The sequence below is a fragment of the Electrona antarctica genome, assembly GCF_951216825.1.
Source record: "Electrona antarctica genome assembly, chromosome: 1".
Taxonomy (NCBI): Eukaryota; Metazoa; Chordata; class Actinopteri; order Myctophiformes; family Myctophidae; genus Electrona; species Electrona antarctica.
In genome coordinates this window covers 47414028-47426645 of record NC_136806.1, presented here as the reverse complement: position 1 = coordinate 47426645, position 12618 = coordinate 47414028, and the positions used below count along the sequence as shown (strand labels likewise).

Sequence of the window (12618 nt, the reverse complement as noted above, 5' to 3'; positions counted from 1 at the left end):
TGAGGCTCGAGTCTGGGATTTCATGTCAGACCTCTGGGTGTGTGTGTGTGTGTGTGTGTGTGTGTGTGTGTGTGTGTGTGTGTCTCCCATCATGACAGCAGGCAGCTACAGATACCACTGCTTTTGTTCTTCGTTCTCCTGTTTCTTGCCTAAAACTGGACTATGGGCCGAGAAAAGAAAGGAAAAGTGTAAGATCAAGTCGCAGCCTCTGGGAATAAATTAGCTTGGTTTATGGACTGGGTTTGACCTAGAGACTGAAACTTTGTGTGCGTGCGTGTGCGCGTGCGAGAGAGAGAGAGAGAGAGAGACACAGACACGCACACACACTATTTTAGCCGATACGTGCTTGGCTTCCAAGCGGCAGTCAGTGAACTCAGATATTTCACAAAAAATGATCCGGGACATTCTTCTCAAGGTCGCATACATCATCGGCACGCCTGAACCACATCCCCCCAGACAGGTCAGGAGGCTGAGGAACGGTTGAAATATGGACCTATTGTATCCCTTTGGACTAGAAATGAAGAGGGTGGAGCTCTTCCCCTTCACTGCTTTGCAATTCCAACGTCCTGTAAAAAGTAAAATTGATTTTTATCTACTGAGCCCGTTTCCCGTGGAGAAAACCCAGCATCGAACCGAAAACAGCTAGAGCTGTTCCGATACCTATTCAATATTTTAGCCGTGACGTGAGCGCCCCATCCAGAGATACTTCCGGGTCCTGCTTTTGTGTCGCTTTTGTGTCCCCATAGAGTTATACTGTGACTCTCCGTCGGACTAAATCTGAGACGAAAACAACCACGAAAGTCTCATTTTACCACTTTTCTCGCAACAACAAAGCTGCTGCTCTCCCAAATCTGTCTGTGACAGGCTGTCTGCCCCACACTGGATACTATCTCCATTTTATTTCAATGTGTCAACTAAATCCTCATTAATTGCAAACTAGATTCAACATACTCAAGCCTGCACACATTCTAAATATGCCCCCGAAATATTGTACTGAGCAAATGGACTGTTACCACCTTCAATAATGATAATAGTTTTTATTGTCTCCACATCATATATTTTCTTTGTCATGGACACTTACAAAACATGAATATTCTACTCGAGTTGGAAGCATTAAGACCCATTTTAACCCTCAATGGCTTCCTTTCTGAAAAATAACGTCATTGTAAAAAGATTCACGCGTTTAGATATTCTATTTACAATGAGATGCGGACAGGAGCTGGTGCCACTTGGACCAAGACGTAACGTCTCACACAGTGAGCTTGTAGATCAGCTATTTGCAAATGGCTGAAATTTTCAAATGGCTGAAGTGGTTAATGTATGTTTTGTGATAATAATCAAAATCTACAAAGTAACTTAACGTACAAGTACAACAATTGCCTCTGTGATGTAGTGGAGTATAAGTAAAGTATTGGAAATAGGAAATACTCAAGTAAAGTACAAATACCTCAAAATTGTACTTAAGTACAGTAGTTTAGTAAATGCTGGTATCGGTATTAACAAGTATTTGAGTCTATGCCACTCCGATATGTCATATATTACATGCAATTTACAGTCAACAATTATTTTGTATTTTGAATGCTTCAGTTGATGTTGCACTACTGTTTTGTACTCTTACTGTACTATTTACATTATTATTTTTATTAAATTGTGTCTGCACTACATTTTTATTCATTCCTAAATCAGTGGTTCTCAAACTTTTAAATTTCAAGGACCCCCATAACTTTGAGATTGCACAAATGGACTGGTTCCATTTGTACACTCTCGGAGTTAGAGACCTGTAAGGGTCTATTTGGAACCCCCTCAAGGAACCCCTGGACCCCACTTTGAGAGGCAACCCACTGATATCGGATTGGTATTCGGTAAGTTATGGGTATCGGAAAAGGAGAAAAAGAATGTACACTCCACCTCATCTCTACAGAGCCGTCCTCCACCGGGAGACAAGACAAACAGTCAATGCTGTCCAAGACAGGTACAAATAATATGAACTCTCTTGCAGTAGTAGAAACTGGAAAGTAACCGACTACTGTACTTGAGTACAATTTAGAGGCACTGTACTTTTACTTTACTTGAGTATTCTGTTATTTAATAGACAAGCTAGTAGAACGGCTATTTTCAAAAGATGCTGCCCAAAGTCTAAAACTTGTGAATTGTGACATTCTATTTGTATGGCAATACTTACTCTGAATAAAGGCCTCTTACTTGTAACAGAGTAATTTGACATGGTTATGGCATATAGATTATGGTATTGCAATTGCATTATGAAATTGCTACTTTTACTTAAGTAAAACATTGGAGTACTTCTTTCTTGTGTTAAAACAAAAAAAGGCAATAGGATGTTGTTTTATACAAAAACAAAACAAAGAAAGGAGGGAGGGATGGAATAGATGGATGGATGGAGGGGGCTGAAGGGAGGAGGAGGATGGGGATTTAAAAAGGAGGGTCCTGGGGCAAACAGAGGAGGAATGTGTGCCGTTTACAAAAGCTGGCATCCGCAAAGAGCAGAGAACTACTGTATAGTCAGGGAAAGCACCACATGCTACAGAACTGTGCAGTGGATGTGTGGTGTCAAGTAACCGTTGATGGGCTGCTACTGTATACATCCATCCAAACAATCACACCACTCCCTAGGATGGGATCTGCCGAGGAGACGTGATGAGACATGACCTCCCTAGGATGGGATCTGCCGAGGAGACGTGATGAGACATGACCTCAAATACTAACACAGTTCACACTAGTGCTGCACAATGAATCGAAAAACGATTTAGATTCAGACACCTATGCGATATCGATCTCATTTCTAAATTTGAGCAAGAATCGTGCAGCACTAGTTTGGCTGTCCAATTCATTTTAGTTACCGTTATAATTCATGGCCTCAGCTGCCTGACTCAGTGACATAACATTTATCTGCATAAGCATATTGATAACCATGACATGATTGTATATCACTGCATTAGAGGGACTGACTGTATGTGCAATATGATATGAGATGCATGCGTGTTCCTGCTCATTCTGTTCTTATCATAGTTTCCATAATGTACTATGGACGTCATAGATCCACTGTTCTTACTGTATATAATTCTGTGTGTGTAATAAACTCCAGAATACAAGTGTAATACTGTGTTGGCATGTTCTCCGCGCCTGTGGTTAGACGGATCCTCACCCACCATCCCAAGGTTAGATGGAGACTTCTAGAGATCTTATAGATGGTCGTCTTTTAAATCACAACAGTTACTCTTGTGTTTTTGCTACAAGAGAGACTTTAAGTTAAGCCCTTTGCTGTTGTCTGTTTAAAGCCAGAGTAGTTGGATCCAGGTGCCACATTTTTAATGTAGTAATGTTCGGCAACTACAGACTAAAAGACAAATATTTTCATGGGGAAAAAAAATGAGAATCGTGTGAGAATCATGATCTCAATTCTTCGAGAATTCGAGATTCACATTTGAGAAAGAATCGTGCAGCACTAATTCACACTTAACCACTTAAGACCTGAGGCAGATTCTTCTAAATCAGTAGTTCTCACACTTTCAAGAGGTTTAAAAAAAAAAGAAATGTACAAGCTCGCAGCATGGCACGAAATGACGCGCTGTCGATCATAGCTCCCCCAGAACATGGATGCTGGGGCTTAAGTGGTCAAAGGACCACTTTAACCGTTTTATTTAATCTTCATATAAAATGGAACTCACTAATGCTCATTATAAGATGGCAACCTTTCTGTCTACTTGGGTCTGTGTCTGTGTCTCTGTACAGTGTAGAAACCTGCCGTAGCAGTGACATGACATCGTTAGGCGAGTTTGGAAAGATGTCAAACTTTTTCTTCAAGATGCCTTTTTGGGGTTTTTTCCCCATGCAAGAACAATTTCAGCATGCCGACTTCAGTGACTTCCCAAGGAAGAGAAAGTCTGTAGTTCCTATTGGCTTGGAATCCACCATTGATGATGTCACTGCACTGGTAGGCAGATTTCTGAACTGCCCACATCCCACCAATGAAACGCAGAGTGAGTCGATGGACATTTTGCAATCTATTTATGAACATTAATGAGGACCAATTAACTGATCCATTAATGTTATGGTTTAGACTGCATTTAAATTCCCAATCTCTCAAGCCAAGCTGAGCAAATGACTTACTATAGGCCAGGGGATACACATTTATGCCCCCCCCCCCCCCCCCCCCCCCCCCCCCATGGCAGTGTGCCATCTGGGACGGTCACCTCGATCGTGTGGTGTAGAGTTGATGTGTTGTTCTCCAGGGAACTGAAGCCAGAGGTTTTGCGCTCCAAAATCCACTCGCTCTCATGCAGATTAATAACATTTTCTGGCACTAACGACAAGCAGACAGATAGGATCAGGCACATATCTTAATGTTAGTTTTGGCAACAGCGACCTGGACGCCACACCTATACTCGCTGCACTCTGTCAACTTCCTGACTGTAAGCGATTTCCCTCGAAAAACAGATTAAACCGTTGACTCACCAGAGACGAAACCTAGAAGGACACGTTTTACAGCCAATTGTTTGAAGGCGCTGATGCATTAGACTAATGAAACACCACGATGACAGAAAAACACTTCCTCACACAAACTTAAAAAAAACCCCATTGAATTCCTGCACACCCTTTAATCACCTCTGTCACAATTATTACATAATAATAGTCTAATCGCAATTATCTGAGAGACTATCGCAATTATTTTGTCATAATAAGCTGAAATAGCAGATCAAAAACCCCCACCGCCCACCCCTTTTTTTCCCTCACTGTATATGTTTCTTTTCCCTTTTTACCTCCTTTATGATGAATTCCTGTTCTGTCCTTTGTCTATATAGAAGTGTCTATTTGTACGTCTCTAAATGTTTTTGATGAATTGAACATTGTGGACCCTATTGGAAACAAGTGTAATGCTTAATTGGGTCGTCCACTCACAGTTAACAGCCTTTGTATTGAGTTTGTGCTTGAAATGTACTGTAATTCTGCAAACTGTTAATACATTTTTCAATCAATCAATCAAAACAACTCGTCACAATGTGATCTACAAGTAAGCTTGTGGATCTGCCATTTCTGCCATTTTTTTAACTTTAAGTTTAAAAATACTGAACATGTCAGTAACTTCTTTGTATATTTCAGTTATTTCTCATATCTGCCCTGTGCATTTTTTGATTAAATCAAAATGTTAATTGTTTGACAGCCCTAGACGTTGTTTCCAACACTAATAGTCCGGCAGCCAACAGGCTTCTTTTGTTTAAAAGTGGGAAATGTGGTATATAGTCTTTTTTATTGGCCTAAAATATTGTCTATATACATACATTCATGAATCTACTTGCTGACCAGCTGCCATAGCCACTTGCCCAAATGTGCCCAAAATGTGCTGACCTCATCACATTTGTCATGATGTCTATGGCCTTGTTTTAGCCCAAGGAGTGTATTTTGTGCAAAACTAATGCTTGGAATGGATTCAGAATCATGAAACCCCCCTAGTTTGACATGTCACATGCTACTTAAAGCAAAAGGAAAGTTTGACATTTTTGCCAAGAAACCCCTATACAAAAAATTGCCCAATACTTTCAGCCGGTCAGCAAGTAGATTCATGAATGTATGTATATAGACAATATTTTAGGCCAATAAAAAAAGACCATATACCAAATTTCCCACCCGTCCACCTCGGCTGCCGGACTATAAGACCTTTCCCAAACCAAGACAGGTTCTTGTGATGGAAACCACCCTTTTCTTTTATTTAGATCATCAATATGAGTCAGTCTTGCATAAATGTGGAGTTCCTCATGGCCTCCAACTACTGAGGGAACAGGGAAGCCACAGCGTTATTAGACCCTGTCTTATGAATACATCAATGCAGTGATTAGACCTCGTCTTATTAATATAAATCGATGCAGAGGTGATAAGCGTGGGTACAGGAATTCACTTTCTTATGGAACTGGACCTTGGATTCCCCATACCACATAAAAGCCAAAGCAAGTGATGTGTGTGCGTGTCTGCCCTATCCACGCCATGACAGATGTGCGTGCGTGCGTGCGTGCGTGCGTGCGTGCGTGCGTGCGTGCGTGCGTGCGTGCGTGCGTGCGTGCGTGCGTGCGTGCGTGCGTGCGTGCGTGCAACTGTACTTGTGTTTTCCATGCCTACTGTGATGTGATCCTAGAATAATCTATCTATGTCTGTCTGTCTGTCAAAGCCCAGTGTCCTATCCTACACCAAGCTGGTGTCAGATAATACTCAGACACCAGAGTCTGGTGACAGACAGAAAGAGATGAACAGACAGACAGAAGAAGAGTGAGGGAGCACATGTGACTCACACTCAAAAAGAGAGAAACCATTTAACCTCAGCCCCTCCTGAGCGCTCTCTGTCTCTCTCTCTCTCTCTCTCTGTCTCTCTCTCCCCCCCTCCCCCCTCCAACACTCATCACAGGATTCCAGAATGAGTCTATTTGCTGTCTCACTTGTGGGATGCATAAACACACGCACACTCCTTTTTTGGGCATTTAGGTTGTGGAATTTAGTGCGTCAGTGATTATTGACCGTGTTTATTTTCAAGGACCCCCACATTGATATGCATTAGGTCAAGGTGCCCCATTTGGATAGCATTGGTATCCAACAGGATTCTCAATCTAAACTGTAAAGATCCTCAGTGTTTACGTTACTCTGAGAAGAAAAAACAAACGCACCCGGAAGGATCCATTCGGCTCCATTTGTACACTCTTAAGAGTTACAGACCCATAAGGGTCCATTTTGGACCAGATGTCGAGAACGAGTGGAACACACACACACACACACACACACCCACACACACCCCCACACACACACACACACACACCTTTTTTGGGCTTTTAGGCTGCGGTATAATAAATGACCTCTTTCTGCAGGGGAAAAAATAATAATCGTAACATCACCGTCAGCAGTTCTGTGATGTTAGACTCATGGAATACGGGAAATGTGCTGTTCTCCGCCGTCTGAACCTGGGGTCACGTGACCCGAATTATGCATAATATCCTTCATGTGATCTGAGCACAGACCGTGGCGTGAGAGAGGGAGGCCTGGTCCGTGGGCGCTGTCGGGAAGAAACCTCATATGTCCACATTTATACTTTCTTTCTTATTTTTTGTCTATTGAATTAAAAGTGCTCTACTTCATCATACAAGGATGTCAAGCAAAAGTAGTAAAAATAAAAAAATAGATCTGCCATTTTTACCATTTCGGAAAAAATCTTACATTTTATGAAAGTTTTTTGGACATACAAGGTTTACACCCGAAAGCGACGATATCCTTAGTGTGGAGTGTACAGTTGTACACACCTCAGTGTTAAACGAACAGAACCACTGCATCAGTGAAGCTGAGAGACAACCGTGAGGAGATGTTTAGAAACGCCACTAAAATCTATGCTGTCAAATACATGATTAAACGCTCACATCTATGCTGGCCAAACACCAATACTGCCTTAGTTACCGGTAATACATGAATAAGCTCCTTAGGCACCTGATGGCATGGTTAAGAAGACATTTTGAATTTCATTCATTTTCAAAATGAATGAAATTCAAATCAATCCATTCTTTAAACACACACAAACACACATAACAAAAAAACATCGTTTTGGAGCTCAAGTTTCAGTATCTAAAGTTTCAAGTCGTCCGCAAGTTCATTTTGATGCCACTCTGAAATGAAAGGGAAACAATGTGGCTTCCTCGAAGAAAACAACGATGAAACCACAGGATGCTTTGGTAAACACTCAGCAGTAATGTCAAGTAGACTGTGAGTCACAGTGAATGCACTAGTCATTCCAGAGCACTTATGGTCCATCCCCCCCTTCTGGAGTCTGATGACAGACAATGACACAGTGGTGATCTTTCCCGTAACAGCTAGCTGTGCGTGTTGACAGTCGCATTATGCACTCATTTGAGCATTACAAAACTATAGGAAACCAATGTGCATCTCGGGAATCAGGATCAGCCTGGGAACGGCTTGGTGAGTGGCTCCAATGTGGATCTCGGAATTCACGTCACATCGGTCATCTATGACTCCATTGACCTCCATTATAACATTAAATTAAATATTTCAAAAAGTATGATGAAACATATCTGTGTGATATAAAATAGTGGGGATGCTTCTATGGCCTACTGGCTGTGTGTGCACAAGAAGGTTGGCACTGGTCAGTCGAGATGAGCTCCAGAGAAAAAGACAGACGGACAGACACGCATACGGTCGGCCGTTTGCATGGCCACACCGTAAAAAGTCAAATCGAGACGAATGCCTCACATCCTCAAGACCTTTGATTTTACACCTAAAAAACAACAATCACAGACTCTACTGTTTATATCAGTTTATTTATATTGACCCTGTGTGTTGAAAAAGCTTCGTATAAAATTAATAATAATTAAGTTCCTGATTATAAGTCCCTGGCTTGTGTTCTGGCTTCAGAGATAACAACTCAGCGAGGAATAAACTGGAACAACATTGCGGTACCTGCGTGTGCACACCCGGCTGCTGGGAAATGTTATCGGATGCTGATTAAAGTGACTTGGGGGGATAATGTGATTTACCTCGGCTTTCCCTTCCAACAAACAGTTTTACATTTACTGGGGAGAGAGGAGCGCCTCCGATTGCATCATAATAGAGAGACATCATGTGAGTGTGTCTTGGCTGTGCTGAATAATGCTCTGTACCGTTTCAGAACAAAGCCCAATGCAGCGGCCTGCTGGCGATGCACCAGAGTGAGGCTGGCACAGATGCCTGCTGGTAAGCACCGCTGAGTCCACCGACCCCTGCCTTGCCGTATGTAGGGTACCTAACCCTTGGTGATGGTGACAATTTACAGCAAACTGCCAGATGTTTAAAAATAGGGCTGCAATTAGTTAATAGAGGGTATTGTGCGTGACATCATCATCATCATCATACCCGGAAGTTATGTGGGAAAGCCTACTGACCTTCATCCAAACCGAAAAGTCCTATCTGATTGCATTAAACGACGTTAAACTCACTTTGCCACTCGATTTGCCACTCACGTTATGCATGCGCATACCCTCTATAGAACTAATTGATTTAATCGATTATAAAAACTCATTTATTTTTAAGTAGTGAATCTAGCTCCCAAGGCTTCACAATGCAACACATAAAGATCTTGCAGATTGGCTATGTTCGCTATTTTTGTGTGACACTGCTGTATGACGTAGTAATAGATTGCTCACAGCACGTCACTTTGTGCCTTGTACATCTGCTATTTTTTAACATTTTTGAAAAATCTTGAAAGTGTGAAACTACTAAATAGTGCTACTAAGTGTAAGTAGTGTAAGTACCACTAGTAGTGTAAGTATTACTAAGTACTAAGTAGTGCTACTAAGAAGGCATTTGTAGAATCGGCTTCAGGTCTTAATGGGTTAATAATGTTTGCAGTTTGGCCTGTGGATTTGCATGATGACTTAACATCTGGAGAAAGTGCCACACCTGTAAAGTTATTCATTCGTTTTTACACCTTCCGTATTATATGGGACAAACTACACGAACATCCTCCCATCTCGTCTCACAAACTTTGTGTCTGATAACGAAGTGTAAAGCAGTTAGCCGTTGATGTCGGACAGATTGGACCCTTGTATCTCCATATTTCAACTTTATAGGTAATTAATTTATGAAAAAAACGACCTTTGTGAGTCCGTAGATAGTCTTTTTTTGCTTCTTCTGAAAATGTTTGAAAAGTGAACAAACTAGATTTTCAGGCTACTACGGTAGTACTACGCGGTCTTCAAATCTAGTCACATATTGCACTGATCAGAGCAAATTATCACAGAGTTATGTCCATTTGAAGTGTTAAATACTGCCGCCAACGCTACTGCAGTAGTGCCCCATGTGTGTGGTTTTGATCATTCTCATGCCAGTCCCCTGAAGTGTTTGTGCCAATGAAGTTTGTTGCAGATTGGAGCAAACAGTGTGCTTGTGGCCCCCTGGGGCCGATATGACTATTCTCATGCCAGTCCCCTGAACAGTGTTTGTAGGTAAATTTGGTACGGATTGGAGCAACGCTGTGCTCGTGGACCCAGGGTGGCCCTGACATGGCAAGGTGTGGTGAAGGTGTGGGTGCACAGTGTGTGGGTGTGAGGGCTTACTTGCTGAGGGTGAGGGTGAGGGAATCTGTCGCTGCTCTGATTTTGTTCTGTGCCTCCACATGGGTCATGTCCTCTGCGTTGCTGTCAGCGATGGACACCACCCAGTCGCCCACGCCTACGCCCGCCTGAGCTGCCTTCCCGCCGGGGGTGAGCTGGAGAGAGGAGAGACACGGAGCGTTAGAGGAATAATATGACATTGATAATACCGGCTCATGTGTGTAAGTTACTGTAGGATAAAAAAGGTTCTAAAAGGGATACAGTAGTTACAGTCCTTTATTCCGTTTGGCTGAGTCCCATGGTAAGATCCTTGATAAACAACACACACACACACACACACACACACACACACACACACACACACACAAACACACACACACACACACACACACCTGGACGGCATGTATCAGTCTTGTATACAATATTAACCGTGCTGTTCAACAGATGTATGAGTATGCATGTAAGAGGAGTGCTCCTTTTTGTGTCACAAAGTGATGCACTATGAGCTTGTATATCTGCCATTTATGAATAGTCAACGTATGGCAACTTCCTGGTTTGTGCTGGCAGTTTCAGAACTACTTGCTTGTCAAAATGATTATTATTATTTTCAGTTACTTACCCAGCCTTATTCCGTGTAACTCACAAAGAAAGAATCCACAAGAATAGACACCATCTCGTCTAGTATCATTTCTACATCCAACGTGTTGATGCTCGAGTCAACATTCACTAGCCATGAAATCACACAAGATGTTTTCCCTGCTACCATCTGTGTTTCAGAAGAGCTGCACACAGACATTTTGAATAGTTTCATGGATATTGTCACTTCATCATCGTTTTCTAGGATCACAGTAAGACCTGTGAGAAGGACTCAAGAGGAGCACTTCAACTTCATACCATACTGTATAATTGGCCCTCAAATATGCTCATTATAAGATGGCCCCATTTATTCGCTCCACGTGTCTGAGGCACAGAGTTATTATATATAAACTAGAGGGCAGACAGCCCCGCCCCCAGCTATTCATTTCAATGGAAGTTGCTCACTGAGCACCCGGAAGTCTGCCGGAAATGCACCCAATGAACTCTGCATTGAAATACACCCAATGAACTCTGCATTGAAATACCCCCAATGAACTCCACATTGAGAGTGGTGAGCAGACGTACGGGGCGGGGCCACAGAGTGGTGAGCAGACGTACGGGGCGGGGCCACAGAGTGGTGAGCAGACATACGGGGCGGGGCCACAGAGTGGTGAGCAGACGCACGGGGCGGGTCCACAGAGTGGTGAGCAGACGCACGGGGCGGGTCCACAGAGTGGTGAGCAGACGCACTAGCGTTTTCGGGCGGGGCAGACGATAGATGCATGCGTAGTAGCGTTTCAAATGCGGAAGCATTGCATTCTCAGATTTGACCACCAGGCGACGGCCGGCGACCGCTTCAATGCTCTACCGTGGTAGAAAATGGGTGAAGTGATCCTTCAAAAATCTAATCACACCATGTACAGTATACTGTGTATTTCTTTTTTCCCAAAAAAAACTTTCCATAATCACTGGGTGGGAAGTCGTAATTCTGTCAAATAAATAACAGATTGCAAAGATATTTCACAGTTCAAACACCAGCTATGTCAACAGGCATTATGTCACACGTTATCTCTATTGAGTTCACCCCAGTGGCCTATTCGCAGCAATCAGCAATCGACTGTGTGTTCACAAGAGCCAGCCAGGGTCATCCATGTTCGTTCGCTGCACGAGGTACGCCATTAACAATCAGTTTAAGAGGAGACACAATGTCTGGGTCCCCCCACGACATCGTCCCTGGCAGGCGGAAACCTCATATCTCCACGTTTCAACTTCGTGTGCGTTTTTGGTCGTAAATAAACACCATACTTCGTCGTACAAGAGTGTCACACAAATGTATCTAAAATAGATTAATTAATTTTTGGGCTTTTTTTGGGGGGGGGGCTTTTCTGAAAGGAAATGGGGAGAGAGATGGGGAGTGACATGCGGCAAAGGTCGTCGGGATCGGGATTCAAACCCGCGACACGCTGCCAATGCAGACTAGGGTGCCCGGAACACCACACTGGCGGCCCGGGCCATAGATTGACCATTTTAACTACTTTTGAAACCCTCATGTCTGAGTATTAGTATGTCTAAAGTACCAACAGGAGCTTTTGACTAAATAACACCCACATCGGATCCATTGCCTCTGCTTTTGGACATACAAGCTTTCCCACCCGACATCGACGACGGATCATTTAGTTCAACACTGTCGAGACAAAGATGTATTATTAAGTTATCTCTCCCTATGATGTCACCCATTGCAACTTTTAAGCCTATGATGTAGCACACATGTACAGTAATTCTCAACATGAACTTGGACTCGCGACAGACAGACACAGAGGGCGGGTGACCTTTGTTGTTCGCAATGTTTGCATCATTTACTGGCAGAAATGCAACGCAACTCGTCCAGACAGGTAGGTCGTTAGCCAATAAGTGACATCATCATAATCTATCCATCCATCTCCAACCACTT

The 12618-nt window shown here is 42.9% G+C and overlaps 1 protein-coding gene across 3 annotated transcripts in view; it reads right to left on the bottom strand.

Moving 5' to 3' along the window:
- The window catches only part of pdlim7 (PDZ and LIM domain 7), a 54795-nt gene that overhangs the window by 27512 nt on the left and 14665 nt on the right, over window positions 1–12618 (bottom strand). For all 3 annotated transcript variants that reach the window (XM_079502841.1, XM_079502843.1, XM_079502842.1), the window contains exon 3: window positions 10095–10246. In XM_079502841.1, coding sequence (XP_079358967.1) covers window positions 10095–10246 — 152 coding nt within the window. The remainder of the gene's footprint in view (window positions 1–10094; window positions 10247–12618) is intronic.